Source organism: Elgaria multicarinata, chromosome 8 (assembly GCF_023053635.1).
Source record: "Elgaria multicarinata webbii isolate HBS135686 ecotype San Diego chromosome 8, rElgMul1.1.pri, whole genome shotgun sequence".
NCBI lineage: Eukaryota > Metazoa > Chordata > Lepidosauria > Squamata > Anguidae > Elgaria > Elgaria multicarinata.
The window spans coordinates 89,756,666-89,780,037 of record NC_086178.1 but is presented as its reverse complement, the minus strand read 5'-3'; the positions used below and the strand labels follow the sequence as shown (position 1 = coordinate 89,780,037).

At 43.9% G+C, this 23,372-nt stretch overlaps 1 protein-coding gene across 1 annotated transcript in view; it reads left to right on the top strand.

Moving 5' to 3' along the window:
* The window catches only part of OIT3 (oncoprotein induced transcript 3), a 37,086-nt gene that overhangs the window by 5,663 nt on the left and 8,051 nt on the right, over positions 1–23,372 (top strand). The window contains exons 3-7 of the mRNA XM_063132976.1: positions 3,288–3,398; positions 10,249–10,371; positions 12,066–12,188; positions 18,402–18,562; positions 20,373–20,788. Of these exons, the coding sequence (XP_062989046.1) occupies positions 3,288–3,398; positions 10,249–10,371; positions 12,066–12,188; positions 18,402–18,562; positions 20,373–20,788 (934 nt within the window). The remainder of the gene's footprint in view (positions 1–3,287; positions 3,399–10,248; positions 10,372–12,065; positions 12,189–18,401; positions 18,563–20,372; positions 20,789–23,372) is intronic.

The window sequence follows — 23,372 nt, the reverse complement described above, 5'->3', positions numbered from 1 at the left end:
TGTTGTTTTATTTATGTGAACATTGGAAGTTGCCTTATACTGAGAGCCTTGGGCCATTGAGCCCAGTAGTGTCGTCACTGACTCTCCAGGGATTCAGGCAGGAGATTTTCCTAGCCCTACCTGGAGATGCCAGGGATAAAACCTGCGACCTTCCGCATGCAAAGCAGAGGCTCTACCACTGAGCTACAGGAAGGCTTTTTCCCAACAAAGGACAAATTCAAACATGTGTTATTTATCCCCACAAGAGTAGCATTGCCGTTGTGTCCTCCCAGATCCCTGGCAGGATCAGCTCAGAACTAGGTGAGACCTCAGAGGGAGAGGAGAATCTCATTGCTGGTCCTAGAAAGTAAGTCAGAAGACGTTGATAACTCTCCTGAGAAGATACCCTACTCAAGGGAGCTGTAGGTTCAGAGAAATCAGTTCACCCTGATTGGTCTCACTCCTCTGCTCCAGATACAACAAAGTCACCCTTCCCCCAAACTGGTACACTCCAGATGTCTCAGGGCTCAACTCCCATCAACCCTAGCCAACATGGTCAACAGTCAGGAATGCTGGAAGATGTGGAGCAAATCATATGGAGGGCAACTTGGAGAAGGCTGACACCAAGATCAATCCCAGGAGTAGAGGTGGTGTTGCATCTGCACAGAAGCCCAGAACCAGAAGTGCCAGGTTTATCATCTCACAAGAAGGAAGCCAGGCTAGTAGCGTGCTCCAGATTAAGGGCCCCTGTACTGGAAGAGGAAGGGGTGGAGCAGCAGGACTACGTATAATGTTGGTCAGTTGGGGCCTAGCCAGTGCTGAGGCACTACCGTATCCTGTTCAGCTATCTAGAAAACCCTGCTGGACAGCCAAGCTCCCAGGCTTCTCTGGCCAGGCAAAACTTTGAACCATACAGCCAGGGTGGTATGAACAGAACACCAAGATCAGCCTTCCACAACCTGGTGCCCTCCAGATGTATTGAACTGCAGTTCCCATCATTGCTGGCTGGGAATGATGGGCATTGTGGTACAAACACTTCTAGAGAGCACCAGGTTGGGCAAGGATGGCCTACATGATTATCCCGATTGTATATCTCAGTTCTGAGAAGTGCAAATGCATATAGTTCACTCTAAGCATAGTTCTCTAAGATGCTTTTGGTGTCATGTATGAAAAAAGAAACAAACTTTCAGCCAGTTGCTGACTTCCCAGTGGGAACTTTTCATATGTGACCCCCTGTCCCCGCATCTCCGAAACCATTAGAAGAAGAAGAAGAAGCAGCAGCTTGCTCTGACTTCCTCCAGAAATTTCCAGTTCAGCTCTGCATCTCCAGGCAATCTCGTTAATAGCCTCCTGTTGCATTACTCACTGGTATTTATAGTTTATAATGGAGAAATCTTTTCCGTCATTTATTTCTTCTTGGAAACAGTTCCCTCCTGTGCCTTCAATTCAGCTGTGGGGGCCTTGCTTGAGGTTTCCTCTTTTTCTGAGGCGTGCAAGTGCGTGGGGAGGCTGAGATAGAGCGCACACCTTTTCTGATGCGGCAGCCTCTCTCTGGAGGGGAACATTCGGCTCGCTCTGTCATGTGAGTGGCTGTGTGACCCTCCTTTTCAGGAAAGCTTTGGGGTTGCTGGTTTGGCGGATGAGGTTGCTCGCTTGCTTGAAAGAAAGAGAAGAACCCATATATGGGCCTTTCCCGAACCTGGGGCATGCCAGGTGTGTTGGACTGCAACTCCCATTATTCCAAGACATGCTGGCTGAGAATGATGGGAGTTGCAGTCCAGTACATCTGGAGAGCAGCAGGTTGGTGAAGGCGGCCTAATTTGATGTTTGGGCCCTAGTGGCTGATCACCATTGGAGACAGTTGGACTAGACAGGCCCTTGAGGAAGTGCATTGCACACTTTGGGAGAAAGAAGAAACAGGCCGCTGGGGGTAAGAGTGCCTCTCCTGCAAATCTTAAAAGACCTCTAGCCAGTGGAGGCGCCGATGTCAGTGGGGCATTGAATCCGCTCCGGATTTCAATCAGAACTCTAAGGAGCTAACCTTGGATAGATCCTTTAGAGTTCTGACTGGTTCTGACTGACATTTGGAGCGGATTCAATGCCCCACTGACATCAGAGCCATCAGCCTCCAGCTGAGCTCTTTCCCAGAGTTATGGCCTGAGACCCTTGAAACAGTGATGCCAAGGATTAACCTGGCTCACCAAGGGGCCAGAGGCTACAAAGACCAGCCTTGGTGAATGGCCTCATAGATTGTGAACGCCTGACATGACATCCCACTTCTAATGCCATGGATCTCCCAAAAGGCTGTTGATCATCTACATCCTAATCCTATACCTGTCTTCTCAGGAGTAAGTCCCATTGAATTCAATGGGGCCTGCTCCCAAGTAAGTGGGTATAGGATTGCAGCCTTAGGGACATGATAGATGTTACAACAGCACAATCAGTATTCAATGTTAGTCTAACTTAACTCCCAAGCCTTTCAATAAGTCTACTCTAAGTAGTATGAAGATTTGATACAACCCTGCGAAGAGTTGGGCTGAATTCCTAGAGAGCAAAGAATGGGCCTGATTTAAAGTGAAACATGAACTGGTGCAAGAGGGATACGGAATCCTTCCCCCTGACCTGCCTATTCTTCTCCTGCCCAGGCACATTCCTCCTGGCAAAGGTTGATTCCAGTCCTGGAACCCACTGGGAGAAAAGTTACTCAAGAGAAGCAGTGTTGGGGATGGGTGGGATGAGTGAGAGCTGAGAACCCCTCTTCTCTGCACTCTGCATTGTAAGAATTTGGGGGTGACCTGATTCGAACTCACAGGCCGTCTACCACCATTGCATCTAGGGGGATCTGCACGTCGCTCCCAGAGCGCTTCTATGCGACCCCAGAGCACCCCCAAAACAATAGTCTGACTTCCCTGTAAAAGAAACGAGGAAGAGCTGTCCATGCCGCCGCCGCCACTGCCGACGTTGACGACGAGGAGAGCTCTCTGCAGGAGAGGAGAGCTCGGCAAAAGAAGGCGGTTAGAGAGCTTCTTCCACTCTTCACCCCGCCTTCTTTTGCCGAGCTCTCCTCTCCGGCGGAGAGCTCTCCTCGGCGGCGGCGGCGGCAGTGGCATGGACGGCTCTTCCTCGTTTCTTTTACAGGGAAGTCAGACTATCATTTTCGGGGTGCTCTGGGGTCGCATAAAAGCGCTCTGGGAGCGACGTGCGGATCCCCCCCTAGTCTTGCCCTTAGCTTGCATCTATTGACTTACCTGAGATGATGCAAACCTGTTTTTCTGCATTCCTAACCAACCTCCTTTGTCTTTCTGCAGATTTCTATGACATCTGTGATGTGGTTGATTGCCAGGGCTCCTGTTTGGACACTGGAGATTGCATGTGCTCTTTAGGGACAATACTGGGACCAGATGGACAGTCCTGCCTTGGTAAGGAAAGACCTAAAAGAGGGGATGCAAGAAGCAAAAGGAAGTGGGGAGAATGAACAAGTTACTGATGAATTCCCCTGCTCCTGCTGCCACTGCCATTTCACAATTCATCACTATTTTTTCATCAGACTTGTACTTGCCCTGCACTACGAGCGAAACAAGCTAATGTTATCCAATATATAATGGCCCCATTCAGAAGACACTTTAAACCATGGATGTAATCAAGGTGGTTAAGACAGAAAACTGGGGTGTGTTCAGAAGACACCTTAAACTATGGCTTCAACTATGGTGACTAAAGCAAAAAGCCTTATTCACTGTGGTTAAAGCCATGATTTAAGGTGTCTTCTGAACACGGCCTGGCTTTCTGTCTTAACCACCATGGTTAAAGCCATGGTTTAAGGTGTCTTCTGAATGGGGCCTCTATAATATAGGCTAATAAGGGCATGAAAAAGGTGGAAGAAAGGACTGGAAAGAGACAACTATAGAAAAAGAAAGGAGGGGTTTAGGAAATGAGCAAGATTATCAGCGTAAAAAGAAAGCATTGAACTGTGTGTTTTCACACACACTGCATTTTGGAAACACACTAAGGGCACAAACCTATGCATGAGTAGAAAGAAAACAGTACTACAACTCTCAACATGACCCAGCCAGCTACTTTTTTCTGTCTAAACATGCATAGGATTGTGTCCTTCATGTGTCTAAATATGCATAGGATTGCACAAGTACATCTTACCTACTCACAGATCCCATAAACCCCCATGTAAATTGTTTTGTGAAGAATAGTTGGAACAGGAACAGTTAAATAGACAAAACTTTGGTTGAACTAATCTATATTAAAGTGCCCGGGCTCTCGCAATATATATTTTCTCTCTATGGCACAGCACTGGGATGAACAAACTTAATTTATCCTATACCAATAGACTTCTAAGTTTACAAACTTGGAGAATTTGTGAACTAATTAAACTCTGTTTGTGTGCCCTTCCACTCTCCCATCAGATGGCTAGCCAACAGTCCCAGCCTACTTCCAAAAACTACATTAAAACTTGGTACTTTATGATCAAAAATAACACGGTTAGATTAAGCATGAGGAATTACTCAGCACAAAACCCCAATATGTTTAAACAAAGCAAGCCATTAATCCAAAGAAAAATAATAAAAGTCAACCACTGCTGGGGAGAAAGAAGAAAATTCAATCCAGTCTTAGCATTGTCCTAATTTAGTTGTTTGTTGTTTTAAAAATAGGAACAAGATAGGAATAGGCTTTTGATTTGTTTTTGGTTAATGTTGTTGAAGCCTTACGAGTCTGTTTTCAAACCATCTCGCATTATTATTATTATTATTATTATTATTATTATTATTATTATTATTTACATTTATATACTGCCCCATAGCCTAAGCTCTCTGGGCAGTTTACAGAAGTTAAAAACATATATATATAAAATTTAAAACCATAAAAAGCATAAAATACAAACAAAAACAGACAATATCCATTTAAAAACAACTTTTCTGGGGTCAGTTATGATAAAGCTCAAGGATGCATCATCCATTGCTCACATTCATCTAGTCACCCTCACTGCATCTGGAGACAGCTGGATACAGTGGAGGCTGGTGGCTCCGATGTCAGTGAGGCTGTGAATCTGCTCCAGGTTTCAGTCAGAACTCTAAAGGAGCTATCCAAGGTGCTCGAGTTCTGACTGGTTCTGACTGAAACCCAAAGTGGATTTACATCCCCACTGACATTGGAGCCACCAGCCTCCACTGGCTGAGACCTTTACCAATATTTCAAAAGAATTAACTGATGTACAAAATAAGGGCTTGTGTAAGCAGCTATTCATCTCTGAAGTTTAATTTTCAGTAAACTCTGGTGCATACAACCAAAGCCATGGAGAGCGCTCTGTGCAAGTTGGGTGCCCTGGAAAATCCGGAATGTCAGACATGCAATGAGAAGCCCTTTATGCGTACAGTTCGATTGCAAAAGGACACTTTAAACCTTACTGCTGAAACTGTGTGTCAATCAGGTTGGAGCCTGTTCCCATGCTATCCGCTGACATGCATTCATTCATTCATTTTATGTGATTGTGGATCACATAAAATGTGATTATCACATAATCCTCCTCTAATCCTCGTCATAACCCTCCCTGTATGTTCATTCTCCATGAGGGAGTGTTGAACTTCTGTCCTGTGAACCAAAACTGGCTCACTTGGGCTCCAGTCCAGCTCTCCGGTTTACCCAGAGGGCCATGTGTGGTCCTCCGAGCCACTGATTGTTTGGTGGCTTCTCCTAAGGCCTAATTAGTTATTGGCAGCAAGAGCTTTCAGCTACACTATGCTGGTCGTTTTGGTTCTGCCTCTTTTGCCTTTTGTCCTATCCTTCCCCAAGAGCTTCTCCAAAACTGAATTTGGCCTTGGGCTGAGAGATGTTCATGATCCTCTTGGACCATCTGAAGAGGTTTATTAGTTCAACTTACCCAGGGTGAGGACCGTAAGAAGATGGAGAGTCCTTGGGGCTGTCTTGATGTCGTCTTTGCCCTGGGGTGGCTCCGAATCCTTGCTCTGTCAGTTAGATGACGCAGACGCAGATTTGGAGCCACCCCTGGGGCAAAGAGGCGAAGATGCACAGATAAAAAGTCAGGGACTTACCCTGACTTTTCCAGCTAGACCAAGGTCAGCCCAGCTCTTCCGGGCAGAAGGAGACATCCTATTGGCTGCTGGAAGCTGCGGGAGGGGGAGGGGGAGGGGGAGGGGAGAGGAGAGGTCAGGCCCAGCAAGACTAATGGCCACTGGAAAGCCTGTACTGCCTCCCCTCATTAGAACAGTAGAACTTGCCACCACTGCACACCCGGGATAGCCCAGGGTTTGGTGGTGGAGTGACACCAACCCAGCACCGTGAACTCAGACCCCTTGATGCTACAGACAATACTTTGGGGGTAGATGGGAAGCTTCTGAGAGCATCACTCTCTCCCTGGGCTGCTGGTGTCTATCCCCCTCTGTTTGCAGTTGTCCTCCCCTCTGTTTTCATCCACGCTTTTGCAGAGGATCAGGAGTATATCTATATGGTTTAACTCTTGGGAGTACACATAGAAGTGGCTGACATTTGCCCTGCAATGTGAGACACCAGATGTTAAGATGAAGAGCCAGTCAAAGGGCAACAGCTTTGCTTGCAAGGACCAAATTACTTTACAAGGTTACTGAAGAGCTAGTCTCATACATATTCAAAACACAAAAACACAAAAAACAAAACCCCAGCGCTCCTTCTCTCACTAGAGATCGTTCCTCTGTTGATCCATTCAATTCCTCTTTCCCTCATTTTGAATCTCCCATTGGTTATAGATGGCTGTGTAAGGGGGGGGGGGAATTGTGCAAATCCCCCTCCAAGTAAAAAAATAAATAAAAACAGTCCACAAGTCTGTGGAAACCAAGAAGGAGAAATGAGAGTCCACTGAAATCATGGGCCTTTGGTTTGGTTTGTGTGCTTTTTACCCGAGAGCTAATTGCAGATAGGTATGGAGGAGAATTTTGTTTCTTTTTGCAGATCATGCAAACTTGATGTCCTATTCGCAACCCTGAACGTGAGCTGGAAGACTTTTTAAAAAATAAAGGAATGTTTGCAAATTCCCGAATTTGCGATCAAATTAGGAAAATGTGGTTGTTGTGATTTTCAGAAAATTTAGGAGAGCTCAAAAATGCCTGGTTCTCCCATCCTCCCTTGCAGACTATAGCTAGACAACTTATGGAAATAGCAGCGGACTATGTGAAGTTTCACTATTCACTCTGAAACTCAGGGGGAAGAAGCATTGATCATCACCTACTTTTTCAATGGCCCTGTTCAGAAGGCACCTTAAACCATGGCTTTAACCACAATGAATAGGGTGCCTATTCAGCATGGTTAAAGCCACGGTTTAAGGTGTCTTTTGAACAGTGCCAATGACTACATACTAATGACAAACTCATGACACTAGTGGTTTTATACTCTTTTTCCTGAAGTTTTTGACTGTAGAAGAAATCCCCTTAAACATTAGTGTTGGTAATTCAAGAATCATGGCAACCCCATGATATGTTCCAAGCCATCATCTAACCTCATCCCTTGGAGACTAGGGGAATTATTAACCACAGACTTGCAAGCATGCTCTCTATTGGCCATTTAAACTGTGCTCTTGTAGGCATGCCACAATATCTACAAAAACAGCCCAGCAGATTATTATGAAAGGCCAACAGATTATTTAGAATAGGAACAGCTCCGAAATACTTTTATCTGGATACTGGCAATCTTATTAAAATTTAATTATGATATGATTTTAAAATGCCCACAGGGGAACCGGATGCATTTTTTATTTGTAAGGAACAAAGATGTTATGTTTTAATTTAACTGACTTCTAGATGATGTCAATTTCATGGGGAAGTTTATGTTCCTTCAAGAATAGAGACAGCCTTCCTTAACTTGGTACCTTCCAGATGTGTTGAACTACAACTCCCACAACCCCTTGGCCATGCTAGCTAGAGATGATGGGAGTTGTAGTCCAAGTCATCTGGAGGGCCTCAAGTTGGGAAGACTGAATAGAGAGGTCCTGATCATTCAAAAATTGGCCATGAAAAGGTTTTTTCAATCTCCACAGTCTTAGCAACCAAGAATGCTACAACAGCCCATGGTTTCTGGGTGGCTTGTTACCCATGGCAACAAGCCACCCTGGTCAGGTTCTCACGACACTCATAAACCGTGTTGCTGAAGGTAATTATGCTAATCCCACTGGCATGTGATCAGCACATGCAGGGTGGGTGGAAATAAGCCATTGAGGCTTATTTCCCCTGTGTGATTGTGTGAACCAGGACATACACTTAACTCACACACATAGCATGCATATGCATGTACACACTCACCCACAACCAATGCTTTTGATACTACTACTACTACTACTACTACTACTACTACTGATAATAATAACATATTTGTTTCTTACTCGCCTCTCCTTCTGAATCAAGGCAGGGAACAACATTGAATACAAAAATACTATCAAATACATAAAACTGATTAAAAACATATAATTTAAAATAATAGCCAGGCATCTTAAAATTCGACTGGGTAGGCCAGAAGAGATCAGTCTTTATAGCTTTTTTAAATTCAGAAAGACTGTTAAGTTGGCAAAGAAGCTGTTGATCCAAAGTAAGTCTTCCCTGCAAAGGAATCTGCTTCTCAACACAGATATCTTGATTTTGGGCCTTGGGATCCCCCACTCCCTGCTTCCACCCACACCCCTTTGAAAGGACGAACACCTCTTCTGATATTGGGGCCAGTCTCGATAGTCCTTCTGTATAAAGAGCTCTCATGGAATTCAATACACATTCAGTAAGTAAAGGCACCGGCCTCTTGACTTCCCTAGAAGTTTGAAGGAAATGCAGCAGTCAATTTCTCATTGCAAGCAGCCTTTGTTAGCCTTGCCAGTGTCTATTGTGGAGGGTGCATGTGACTCTCACACACATTTCTTTTTCTGCTGCAGTTTTATTGTTCGTTTGTTTTTACAGAAAGGCGTATATAAAAGATGCTTTTCAAATGTTCTGAAGCAAGGGAATCTTTTGCCTCCATTGACTTGTCTGATAAGGATCCCTTGCTTGTCTGGCCTGGAAGCCCTGTGCATTGCAGAGCCTTCTGGAATGTGTTCTGTTGTGCACTGCATATTCAGTTCACACAGGTGACTAGCCAATGGGGACGTATGGATTTTGTTAAATCCATATTGTCTGAGTTTTGCGGATTGTCTGGCATGCAAAAAATGTGCAAATCTCCTTCCAAATAAATAAATAAATAAATAAATAAATAAATAAATAAATAGTCCACAAGTCTGTGGAATCCATGTCAGATTCCAAGAAATCCAATCTCATTTGAATCCACTGCAGATTTCTAGGGCCAGCTCTACCATTAGGCAGAGTGAGGCAGCTGTCTCAGGTAGCAGACTTTGAATATCCTGAAAGGGCAACACATTCTTATTCATATAATGCCTTATATCGTATTTTTACTTCCGCAGGAAGGGGGAGAGGCTCTTGTGAGTTTTTCTGCCTCAGGGGCCAAAATAACTTGACCAATTTAAGGTACTAGGCACCATTAGGGTACTATGCACCTTAACCAATTTAGGGTACTCCATTTGCTGCTCTTCCTCAGGCATCACCAAAATAAGGGGACAAAAAAGGACACCAATTTATATTAGATTTGCATATGCTAATTTATGTATATAAATAATGTGATAAATGTGCCAAATTTCAGCAGCAATTTGGTGGCAAGAAAAAAAAGCGCTTCATTTTCCATTTAAAACAAGGCCTGCATGGAACGTATGTCTTGTTTTAATGGGAAATCGTGCTCCCAGAAGACTGGGGAGAGTGTAATTTTGCATTAAATCAAGGCTTGTTTTCAAGGGAAAATGCAGGGTGTTTTTCCTCAGGGCTGCCACACAACGGGCCACATGTTGACAGATACATGGCTAATGCTGGCTGGGAATGATGGGATTTGCAGTACAACATGCCACCAGATTGGGGGAGGCTGCACTAATAGAACTAGCTATGCTCACTCAAAAGCAAAACAAGATAGCACAACAACAGATTTGTAAATATGTGCATAATACCATGAAGACAAGCCTATTTCTCTGGAGTCAAAACTGTGGTTATTCTTTGATAAATTTTCCATTTGCTGGAAAAGGTTTAGCAGCCTAACCATGGTTTAGTGTGTCATCTGACCACTGTATGAAGTGGTCAGATGCCACCTAACAAAAAAAAATAGATTCAAGTCAAACGAATTGTTGTATACCAGGCCCTAGTTACCAGCTGCATGTTACTAAACCATGGATTTGTGGCTCCTGGTTCTCTATAGATGAAAACGAATGTGAAAGGAAAAATGGAGGCTGCAGCGAGTTCTGTGTGAACCTGAAAAACTCCTACCGTTGTGAATGTGGAGTTGGGCGTGTTCTGGGGAAAGATGGAAAGACTTGTGAAGGTGAGTGAGGGATAACTGAGTTAGGATATCTTCCTGAAATCACACCACTGACAAACACTGTCTCTGATCAATGTACCATCAGACTTTAAGATTCACTGCCAGCAGCGACAGGATAGGTTAATGCCCAACATGTTTGAAAAGTATTGCTGTGAGCCACCTTGAGACAGTGTGACCATATGGAAAGGAGGACAGGGCTCCTGTATCTTTAACAGATGTATCAAAAAAGGGAATTTCAGCAGGTGTCATTTGTATGCCTGCAGCACCTGGTGAAATTCCCTCTTCATCACAACAGTTAAAGCCGCAGGAGCCCTGCCCTCTTTTGTATCTGGTCACCCTACCTTGGGAAGAATTCTGCCCTGAAAGGCAGCCAATAAACATTTTAAATAAATAAATAATCCTACACCAATTATCAATGGCTGTTCATGGAGGCTGTGCTTATAAAAAGATAAACAGTGACTAAATATTTTGACAGCATCCTTACAAATAAAGGGAGTTAACCCTTTCTTCCCCTGCTGTGGACCTGAAGAAAATCCCCCCTCTTTACATTGGGAGGAAATCCCCCTCCCCATTTCATTGGCACAAAGAATGAAGCAGGGGAGGAAAGCATTAAATTTCTCCTCCTTGCCTGCTGCAGTTGAAGTAATAATCAGCCGATATTTGTAATTTTAAAATCTTGCATATTCAGTGCAATAGCATCATGTCTCGCGTAGCCCTAGGCTCGTATTAGATATGGGCCACTGGTGCAATGAAGGAAGGCAGCCCTTTAGCCCATACAAGACACGTCCATCAATAATATTCTGATCCCTGCTTAATCTAGCATGTGCGTGGTACTTCTTAGTCCCGATTTCTGGCCTTTAGGTGAAGGTCCTGGTAGTATTTCAATCTGTTTGCTTCTGCTAGGAAGAGTCATTGTTTCTTTTACTGTAAATGTTTGGAAGTTTATACTTGCTATATAGTTTTAAAACTCTGTGGTAATAGGTGACATTTTTCATACGTGTAATGCTCTCTCGGGAATTTATTGAGCAATATACAACTGGGTTTGTCGGTTTCATATTTACTGATATGCCATGTGGTTTATGAGCCGTTCCAGGAAAGATATAATTCACTTTGTAGCCACCCTGACATCCATTGCACAGCCACAAAACCCTCAAAGGATGTAATGTGTTTTGATCATCATAATCTCAGAGTGGTGGGATTTTGAAGCATATCATGTGACTACTAATTTCAATCTCATATGAGCTGATGGGAGCTCATCCATCTTAAAAAAACATGTGGATGCTTTGAAAATTTTACCTGGACATGCACCACTCTTTTCAATATGTATAGTGACTTCGTGTCATGATGTCCAACCAGGAAGTCCTCCTGTATGAACCCCATTGAAATTAATGACAGTGGCACAAAAGCATGAGCTGTTTGCTACCCGAACTCCCATTCTTCTCAGTGAGCCTTACAAAGCAGAACTTTCTGAGGCTTGAACCAGATTTGGCCCAAGATGGTTACCAAGCGAATATATAATATGTGCATGTTTATGTTCTAGCACTGTTGCAATTGTCTAAAATCCCCTTCTTGTTCTGTTGCAATCCATCAAGTTTATTCTGTTTGGTCGGATACCAGCATTCTTGCAGTACATCAAACACATCTTTTCCTGGGTTGAACAGAGCAGCTTCTGTACCTACTTGTTATTTCTATCCTAGAAATTGAAGGGTGTGACAACAGCAATGGAGGCTGCAGCCATACTTGCAGCACGGTGGAAGGCACCTATCAGTGTGAGTGCCCACGGGGTTTTGTTTTGTCAGAGGACAACCACACCTGCCAAGGTAGGACAATCAAGATGCCTAGTGACAAACCGTACTTTGCGGCTGGTCCAGGAGAAGGTTGCTGCACCTTGTGCCTTTCGTTTTCCTGTTAGAACTGAAGTGTGTTTTGAAGAAGACCCTCTCAAATGCGGAGGACGCTCAAAAATTAATTTTGGTCTCATTTCGGTGACATTCCTGAGTTTCATTTTCCCCTAAAGGAGTTAAGTTTCATTCCCCCAGTTTCAGGTCACCTGATTGTATGTTTCAGTTCTGGGGGAGAGTATAAAAAGGGGTGAAGTTAACTGTAAGAGTGAGAGCTGCATAGAGTCACGGAGAGAGACTCTGGAACAGAGAAAATCTCTGAAGAACAGTCAGGAGAAGGCTAGAAGAGGCTTTAGGCCAAAGCCTACAGGTGAAAGCATATCTAGGCTTGAGAAAACTGCAATTTTAATTCTTTTATTTTTTGAAATCTAAAAGCTCTATTTGAGTAAAAACCTTAGTTTATGTGATTTTGCCATTTTATTTAACATAATAGGTTGCTTAAAACCGTGTTGTCTGGAGTGTCATTTACACCACGCCTAAGGCCTAAACCCCATGTTACTGAGAGGGAAAGGTAAAAGGTAGAAACTTGACATCTGATAGAAGAGAAGGCTCTTAAAGAGGCAAAATATCTTTAAGGAGCTGATCAAGGAGTCCAGGTAAAGGTGGAACCTTGAAGTCTCCCACCACTTTTCTTAGCTGCATGTTCATCCTAGAGTCCCCTCTCCACATACACCAGTTCTCCTCCATCATGCTACCATTGGCAGCTACACCTCACTTCCAATCTGCCATGGTGGGGAAGTGAGGGGGGGGCAGGGAGAAACATACTATTCCACATTTCCCTGTCACAGCAAAATGGCTGGGCTGCTTGTGAAGTAGACTGCCCCACATTTGTCAGAGGCAGCTGGTGGATTTGTCCCGCAGCAGTCTCTTCTGTAAAGCTGATGTGCAGGATAGGGTGACCATATGAAAAAGAGGACAGGGCTTCTGTATCTTTAACAGTTGTATTGAAAAGGGAATTTCAGCAAGTGTTATTTGTATATATGGGGAACTTGGGGGAATTCCCTCTTCATCAAAACAGTTAAAGCTGCAGGTGCCCTGCCCTCTTTTAAATCTGGTCATTCTAGTATAGCGCCTGCAGCTTTAACTGTTGTGATGAAGAGGGAATTTCATCAGGTTCTCCATATATACAAATGACACCTGCTGAAATTCCCTTTTCTATGCAACTGTTAAAGATACAGGAGCCCTGTCCTCCTTTTCATATAGTCAACCTAGTGCAGGACAAATGTCCCATTTGCCTAATAGGTAGATCAGCCTGTAGTCAAGAGTGCTTCAACATGGTTTGAGGATCAAGAGTGGAATGGGAAGGATCAAACACATTTGTCAAAGAGGTTAGCATGTTAAAGGAAGAGCTGTTGCTTTTTTATCAAGCAAATCAAATGCAGGGCCATATATACAATAGTTCTGGCTGTGATTTACACTCTTACTCTAAATTAGTAATAAACTTTTGCTCTCTTCAGCCATATTCTGTGAATACTATTCAGCTGCTTCTTAGAAGTGGTTCACGCTTTCAGATGGCACTGTAAGATATGCACATTTCTAGGGTAGTGGCAGATACCTGGGGGTTGGACTCGATGGCCTTGTAGGCCCCTTCCAACTCTGCTATTCTCTGATTCTATGATTCTACCTCACCAGAGAGAACCAGCTTGGCACAAAAGGAATTAGGGTTAGTCAGTAATTTCCTGAAAAGCAACAGTGAAAAATGAAGACTGGGGAAATGCTGTTTAAAGAAGACCTGTCCTGTCAGCAAAGGGCAATAATAAATGGTTTTGACTGGGAGAAGAGAATGCTAAAGGGTCCATTGAGCCAGTAAAATTATGAAAAGGGGGTTAAATGGAGAGATATTTATTGTTGTTGTTGTTGTTGTTGTTGTTGTTGTTATTATTATTATTATTATTATTATTATTATTATTATTATTATTTCTATATCGCCCCATAGTCAAAACTGTCTGGGTAGTTTACAAAAATTAAAAACCATTAAAATACATTATACTAAGTGTAAAACCATTTATAAACAAACAGCAGACACAGAGGCAACATATATATATATAAAAACAATTTAAGCAAACCATAACACAAATCCAGGATCTGATTAAAAACTCGTCGTATGTGGCTGAATGCCTGAATGAAGAAAAAGGTCTTAACCCGGTGCCGAAAAGACAGCAATGTTGGCACATGGCAGACCTCGTCAGGGAGAGCATTCCATAATTGAGGGGCCACCAGCAAGAAGGCCCTCTCCCTTGTTGTCAAGAAACAATCCGAAGTAGACATGAGGCCGGCATGTATCACTCAAATGCCATTCTACACAAACCACATATCAACAGAGAGTTGGGGAGGGTCTAATTTAAAGGGCCATAGGGGTGGGAAAGTTAGCCTGCTCCTTGCATCCAGCTTTCCTTCCCACCACATAACCCACTCACCCTAGCTGAGAGAATGGGGCAATCAGTGGACTGGCTGTGAGGAAGTAAACCCTGGGTGGGGATGGGTTTAGCACCCCTCATCTGTCTTTTTGCCTCATCACCCTTTTGTCTCAAACGCACATGGCCTTCAGTGTCTCACTGAAGGGTGGGAGAAGAGAGGCCTAGACAAATAACCTAATTTGTGTGTGTGTGTGTGTGTGTGTGTGTGTGTGTGTGTGTGTGTGTTTTCTTTTAAAAATTGCTTTTGAGAGGAAATACATATTTTTCTTCACTTGCTTTGCTTGATTAATGCGAGACAGGCCTCAAAATTGGGATCCAAACAGCACAAAAGCATCAGGCACCCTCATTTATCAAAGAGTTCCTAGTGCAACTTAATAAATGTCCTAAATCAGGCCTATGAGCTGATCAATTCATCTATGCAAAGTTATCTATCTGCCAGGAATGATTGGAAATGGTTTCCAAATTGCCCCTCAGAGGCTTGAAAGTAATGTTTGTCTTTTCTTTGTTCTTCATCCCCCGGTTTATTCTTTGCTATTTAGTCTACATTGATTCTTTCTCTCTCTTGTGTATCTACCAGAGCAGGAACTGAAAGATAGTGTTTGCCTTTCATTTTCTCTTTCTGTCAAAAACAGCACCCTTGGTGAAGTCAGGAGGGAGACACAGGCTCAGTTCAGACAACATGTTTCCCAACAGAGGTTTTAGAACTCCACGGTGGAGTTTTTACACCACCGTTGAGAAATGTGTTGTCTGATAGGAAAACTCTATGCAACGGTGGAGGTTTTTTTGGGAAACAGTCTAGGGTGACCATATGAAAAGGAGGACAGGGCACCTGTATCTTTAACAGTTGTATTGAAAAGGGAATTTCAGCAGGTGTCCTTTGTATATATGGGGAACCTGGTGAAATTCCCTCTCCATCACAACAGTTAAAGCTACAGGTGCCCTGCCCTCTTTTGTATCTGGCCACTCTAGTATAGCTCCTACAGCTTTAACTGTTGTGATGAAGACGGAATTTCACCAGGTTCTCCATATATACAAATGACACCTGCTGAAATTCCCTTTTCTATGCAACTGTTAAAGATACAGGCGCCCTGTCCTCCTTTTCATTTGGTCACCCTAGGAAACACTCCATGCAAAATATCCATGCTGTGCAGAGGAGAGTTCCTCTACAACTGTTGTGTTGCATGTTGTGTGGTGGGCTCTGTGGAGTTTTCCTTTGTGTTGAGTTGACTTTTACCACTGGCTACAGAGTTCCCTTTTGCAAGAATGGCAAAAGGAGTGAGTGCCACTCTAGGAGAGCCGCTGGGATTGGTTGTTGGTTTGTTTTTTGTGTAGAAATGGCTGATGGGATACCATTGGGAGGACCGGTGGAGGAACTGTCAATCAGACATCATGATGGATTTTACTCAACTCCTGAGTAGCCTACAGTCACTCAACAGTGGAGTTAGAACTTGTTGTGTGGGGAGTACCCTCTAAAAACTCAACTGTTGAGTGGAGTTTTCACCCTGTGTTGACTAACGTGTTGTCTGAAGTGAGCCACATGTGTGTATGTGTGTGTGTATGTATGAATGTGCACATCAGTATCTTGTTTTCTTTCTGAAACTATTCTCTCGAGTAGGCAGATGGTTTTGAAACAGAATTAAAGCTTGAACAATAACATTTTATATGAAGGGGGGAAACGAAAATTATGCCTCAAGGCTCCCTGGAATTTTATCCCAGATTCCAGGGAGTCAGGAATCAATGCATCAAATTTAGATACAGGCAACACCTGTTTCTACGGCCCTGAAAAATCTGGTGAAATGAAAGTCTTCTAACTGTTACGTTCTTAACAGGATTCATAAATCTACAGCTTTCCCCTCTCAAAATAATGTATAGTCCGTCCATCCCTTGAAAATTATGTGTCAGCAAAACAGACGAGACTGTATTCCAGATTTCTTCCCTGCCCCAATTTTTCTCTATAGAATAATGGTGGCAGCAAGGAAACCCATTAATTAAATTCAAATGGGTAAATGTCAAGGGACTTCAGAGTGAGTTTTCTACTGATGCCTGTCTCGGTGCCAGCTCCAGGTATTCGAGGGCTCATCTTCAGTGGCTCCCCTCTCCTTCAGTGAGACTATCTTTTCACACCATTGTCAGCAACTGATCTTGCTCCTCTCCCTCTTTCTCATCATTACTACCAGTTCTTGCTTGGTAGGCAAGAATTGGGTGACCATATGGAAAGGAGGACAGGGCTCCCGTATCTTTAACAGTTGTATAGAAAAGGGGATTTCAGCAAGTGTCATTTGTATGCATGCAGCTCCTGGTGAAATTCCCTCTTTGTCACAACAGTTAAAGCCACAGGAGCCCTGCCCTCTTTTGTATCTGGTCACTCCAGCCCCGTGCATTCTGCCTTTGGCCACACCCATTTTGTCTTTTACCTCACTCACAGGTGGAATGACACCCTTTCCCCCAAGACCTTTCCCAGATTGGAATTTGGTCCATGGGCTGAAAATGTTTCCTCGCCTCTGGTTTACACATTAGGAAGGTTCACGTGAACCTCTCCTATACTGAAGTCATGTGATAGAAGGGGGCTGTGGGGTTGCAGGGGGTTGCCCCTCCCCTGGAACTGACATGTTCTGTGGCCATGCTCCTCGCCACTGATCCTCATGGCAGAAAGGCTTCTCTATGTCCATCACCCCTCAAGGGGAGGCAGGGCCAGCCCTACCATTAGGCAGGGTGAAGCAGTCACCTCAAGCGGTAGATGCTGGGAGGTGGTAGCAAGGCGTTAGAGAAGGGAGCTGGGTGCTACAGGGTGTGCCCTAGGTTCCTAAACTAGCCTGCTGCCGTCAGGTTCAGTGGATGATGCTGTTCCATCACCGTTGCTGAAAAAGTGGTCTACTGAACTATTGGGAGAGGGTGATAACTTGTTCTTCACCTCAGACAGCAAATTGTCTCAGGCCGGCCCTGCGTAGAGGAGCTCTATGCATATAACATCATTATGTACATAGAGCCATTTCCACACATGGCTGAATGTGCAGGTGGTGATACCTGACAGGCGGTGCCATAAGTCACTCACTATACATTTTAAGCTTTCCTAGTCCACATCCCAGCTTGTTTCTGGGGTTGGGAGTGGGGATTCTCTTTGGAGGCCATGAATGTCCCTTCTGCTGCACTGAAATGCACATCTCTTCCAATTAATTTTTTCAGTCTTTCCCAATGTAATTTCCCAACTTCATATTATAAAGGTAGTCCTGTATTTTCCTAGGCTGAACTCCTGAAGAACAGGAACTCTCTGCTGGTACAGCACTAGCCATCTGCAGTGTTGTTATAATGGAGACCATTTTCCATCTGGAAGTGTCCTTGGTTTGTAGAAGATTAGGATTAACCCCCCAAACCCCCTCCCTCTAATACTGAATCATCATAAAAGTGCTGCTAATGCCACGACTGGATCCCAGAAATACAACATAAGCATAGTTAAGCTCACATCCTGAGGGGTGGGAATGTCACAGCATCGAAGACAGACAGTTCTGTCTGTGCTGAATCTCAAGCCTAAAATAATAATCGCCTTTTACAAGCAGGCAGATCAAAGCAAGGTTTCCATAGGACAACGTGAATATATAGCAGGAAGCATTTGCTGCAGGAATAACAGGCATCGGAGGAGGACTCATCTAGCTTCTCTGATTTTCCTCTTGAGGCATATAGTTTCCTGCTCACTTACTAGATTTCCTCCTCCTTACAGTTCCAGTCCTTTGCAAATCTACCGCCATAGAGGTGAACATCCCTAAGGACCTTGTTGCAGGGATGGACCTCTCACTTATCAATGGTTCCTGCAGAGGTGTATCCAATGGCACACATGTCAACATCATCTTCTCCCTGAAATCCTGTGGTACCACGATAGATGTACGTATCCATAATAACTGGCCTTCCTGGCTGAAAGGCTGACTCTCTATTTAGAACATCAGTCCTATAACCTTGTTCCATATGTGCTTGCTGGTGTAAGTAAGACCACATTCAATAATAACACTGCAAACATGTACTGGTTTTATGCCAATCTCACTGTCATGACCTTACCTAAAAAAACCTGGATTTGTCCTAGCTCTCAAATTAGTATGCAATCAAGACCATGCTCAATGGGTAGAGCAGCCTCCCGCCCCAAACTGGTGCCCTACAGATGTTTTGGACTTCAACTCACATCAGCCCTGCCAGCATGGCTAATGGCTGTGGACGTGGGGGGTTATAGTCCAAAACATCTGGAAGGCACAAGACTGGGGAAGGCTAAGGCAGAGAAATAAGCATTGTTACTGTTGCAGTTACCATTTTCAAGAAAAAACATTATCACAGTAGAGATTGAAAACACCCTTTATTGGCTGACAGGATTATGACACCACCATTCAGCTCCCCCAGCTGTTCAGTTGGCTTTCCTATTTCATTTCCACTTTTAGAGCGGAACAGAGATGGGATCTCTGTTTCTCCAGCTATTGTGACTGAGCTCGACTTTCACTCTGTTTCTGCCTTGCCTTTCTTGAGCAATCTGCTGACACTTTTTGTAGGCCACAAAGATTTGGCTTTCACACAGCAGCCTTTTGAAGATGAGAAGTTTGCACTCCTTGCTTCCAGCAAGAAAATGGAGCTTCAATCCACATGCTGCCCTCCTGCTCTGCCGCCATCTCCTTCACACACACACCCCACCAAGCCTGGGGGTGTCCCTTTGCAAGATGGGCAACCATCAAGACATCAGACGGCATGCCTTGCATGGCCTCTTCTTTCACCCAAATCTAGTAAACCCTCCCCCTGGACCTCTGCTTTCTACCACTTTTATACATGGAGTGAGGCGCGGGGAGAATTTCCCATCAAAATACTGAGTTGTGTCAAGGCAAGATTTTTAGGACCCTGTAAAATGTGGCAGCAGATTGAAACAACAACAACAACGAGACACAGAAGTCCAGCTCAATAACTGTAGCTTGAGGAAGGGAGCCCTCATCTTCCTCTCATCTAAAGGACTTCCTCATGATCCCCTTAAGAGTCTGAGAGGAATCTGGGGTGCTGACAGGTGACAGGAGTTTAAAAAAAAAAAAAGGCAGGAAAGAGAGGCCAGAAATCCAAGACAATAGCAATAGATCAGGTTTCCCCAACCTGGTGCCCTGCACAGGTTTTGGACTACAACGCCCATCATCCCCACCCAGCACCAAAAAATTATCAGGGATGGTGGGAGTTGTAGCCCATTAGATATGCTGGTTTGGGCTGATGAGGAAACTGAATGGTCATGTCATAATTTTGTCAACCAATAGGGGGCATTTTCAGCTAACTTTAAAGTATTTTTCTTTAAAAACGATAACAGCCAAGGTTATTCTTTTTTTCACTAGCTGTTGACTGAATAGCTATTGACAAGACACCGAATTTAAAAGAAATCCCCATTTTCTTTAGTTTACATATTTGATTCTGGTTTTACTTGTAGGGAAAGGTCAAGGACCTGTGCAGAGTGCTAACGCTGTACCTGCTAACCACTGGGCACCGTATTTCCCATCCCTGGGATTTTAGCAGACATTACCCATGTCTGTTTATCTCTGCATTCCATCCTTTTTCTGCACTCCTGCAGATGCTCACACAGAGACCCACTTATAATAAAGTTGTTGTTGTTGTCGTTACTGCTGTCTGTGTGCATCTGTCTTCCCAATATTTTCCTCCTCCCCCCCCCCCCCCCCCCCGGCAGGTCGTAAATGACAAAATCATCGCTACCAATATGGTGACTGGCTTGCCAAAGCAAACTCCTGGCAGTAATGGTGACATCATCGTCCGCACCGGCAAGCTCTTGATCCCCGTCACGTGTGAATTCCCTTGCCGCTACATCATCTCAGAGGGCTACGTCCCCAACGTTAAGAACCCGCCGCTGGAGATCATGGGCCACAACCAGGGTGTCTTCCCCTTCACCCTCGAGATTTTCAAAGACAAAGCGTTCGAAGAGGTCTACCGGGATACTCTCCCCACCCTTAAACTTCGAGATTCTTTGTATTTTGGGATCGAGCCCTTGGTGCACCTGAGTGGTCTGGAGACATTAGTGGAAAGCTGTTTTGCCACCCCGACATCCAAGACCGATGAGATCCTGAAGTACTACTTAATTCGAGACGGGCAAGTGTTGATGCGTTCCTTTCATTGATCTGATATTTAAACCCCTGTTCTTTTTGCTGTTTGGGTCACCCAAAGGATGAAGTGCCAACTTTTCCCAATGCCAAATGGCCGTTGGCAGGTAGGGAGAGGAGAGGCTGCCAGTCAGCTCAATCACCAGCTGTCATGACTACCCAGGCAGAACTACCCACTTCATAAAAAGGAACCGGAGGGGGCCAATGGGCAAGCAAATGGATGACTTACAATAGCATGTACAGGGGGCAACTCTGCTTCTAATTAAAATGGTTGATAATTAATTTGGCATCCATAATTAAAGCGGTTTGCCCTTCTGTGTGGGCCAGCTGGTGACCCACCGTTAGAGCATATTTAACCAATTAGTGGAGTTGCTACCTTAAGTAGCTAGATTACCTCAGTGGACAGGCTGAACAAGGCCATCCCTATTCAACACAGCATGGCTGTCTGAGACTCCAGAAGGGTCAGATTGGCTACCCAGAAGGGCTGGATTTGGCCCCTGGCCTGAGATTTGACACCCCTGCTAGATAGTAAGACTAGTTTGAGTCTTGGAGAGCTTCTTTAGAGTTCTGACTGAAACCTGGAACTGATTCACTGCCCCACTGACATTGGAGCCACCAGCTCCCACTGGTTTCATGCTCCTCATTTCCTCAGTAAGACATTTTCTGGGCAGTCTTTACAGGGTAGGGTGACCATATGAAAAAGAGGACAGGACTCCTGTAACTTTAACAGTTGTATAGAAAAGGGAATTTAAACAGGTGTCATTTATATACATGCAACACTTGGTGAAGTTCTTTCTTCATCACAACAGTTAAAGCTGCAGGAGCCCTGCCCTCTTGACCAGATACAGAACAACAGTTAAAGCAGCTACGAGCCCTGTGCACCCCTCTGTCGCCCTGATCTCCGTAGTATCAAGAAGCTTGGGGCTGGACTTCTTGCGTGTCAAGGTGCTCAATACTCGCTCTGGTGAAGGACCCCACACTGACAACCGTGGGCAAATATATTGTGTTGGGTGAAAAGTGCTTCAGTTTTCTGTGTGAGTGTGACAGTTATAATTTTGTAGCGTGTTGAGAGACATTATTATTATTATTATTATTATTATTATTATTATTATTATTATTTATCTCTTTCTCACTCACGGCGGTTTTTCTAGACGAATATGACAGGCTTTGCCAAGACATGCTGTCTTTTATAGATTCAGGAATTTCCTGACAATTGAGCATGGTAATTATGGTTGCTTTCTGGACCTTGGTGTGAATGTACTACTACTACTATTATTATTATTATTATTATTATTATTATTATTATTATTATTATTTTATATCCTGCCCTTTCTTCCTCCAAGGAATTCAAGGCAGCCTACATAATCCTCCTCTCCATTTTATCCTCGCAACAACAACTGTATGTGATAGATTAGGCTGAGAATCTGTGACTAACCTAAAGTCACCCAGTGAGCTTCCATGGCTGAGTGGGGACTTCAAACTGGATCTCCTGGATCCCAGTCCAACACTCTTAACCACTACACTATCTTGGCTCTTAGCTGACAATAGGATAGAGTTGTTTGTTTGGAAGGACACTGCATTGTTGATAATATTAGTCAGGCCTTCACAAAGGAAAATAAGAGTAAACATCTGCAACCAATAGCCTATTAAGATATATCTGAGGCTTGTCTGTACCACTACGCATAGAGAGGGGCGGTATTGAGTCCTTGAATGCTGTGGGGTATCACTATTAATCTGTTGCCGCAAAAATAACAAAAAAAGTCTTGCGGCATCTTAAAGGCTAATGAAATACAAGGTGCTTTCATTACAAGCAGTTAATGGCATTTCCTCTCAAGATGGCCATTGAATATTGTTCCTTTTGTAATCAATTAAGAGCCGACCATGCCTTCCAGAGCAGCCTTATGTAGCAGCTGCTGTTTCTCTTTTCCAGTAAGATATATGGATATTGTTCTTTCCAAATGGATCTCATAAATGTATAAATTCCCCGCAGAGATCTTTTCTTGTATCAGCTGCCTTTTGGAGCAATTTTAGAAGTGCTAACCCTAAACACATTTTATAAATTAATAATTTCAGGGTTGGAGTAAATACTGACTTCATTATTCTTTACGGACTTCATCATTGTTTACTAGAAATAATCCTTAAATATTCAGAGTTTTTCCACAAAAGGTCTGTGAAGAATCTTATTCTGCTGTGTTGAATTTATGCAGAATTCCCCAGCTCTAGTTCAGCACATCACACTGGCTCTCTTCAAGTGGTGGATAATCCCTCTAGAATCCTTAGTACTGTTTCAGTCTCCTTATATAGGAAGCATTTCACAAGTGCTCCCATTTGGTCTCACACAATGACCCTGGGCTTGTCTATACGGCTTGTTTACCCTGTCCTAAATGCGCATGTTCACGTTTCAGGACACATGACACAGCTGTCCATTTGCTGTAGCGTCGGGTTTTTTACACAATAATGCGTGTATTCGCATTTGCAATTTAACGCGACTTTTAGATCATGTTCGAGTTTGCACCGTGTTATGGTTATGTGTCTTTGGGGGAGTTAAATCGCATTTTGACATGTGGGTGGAG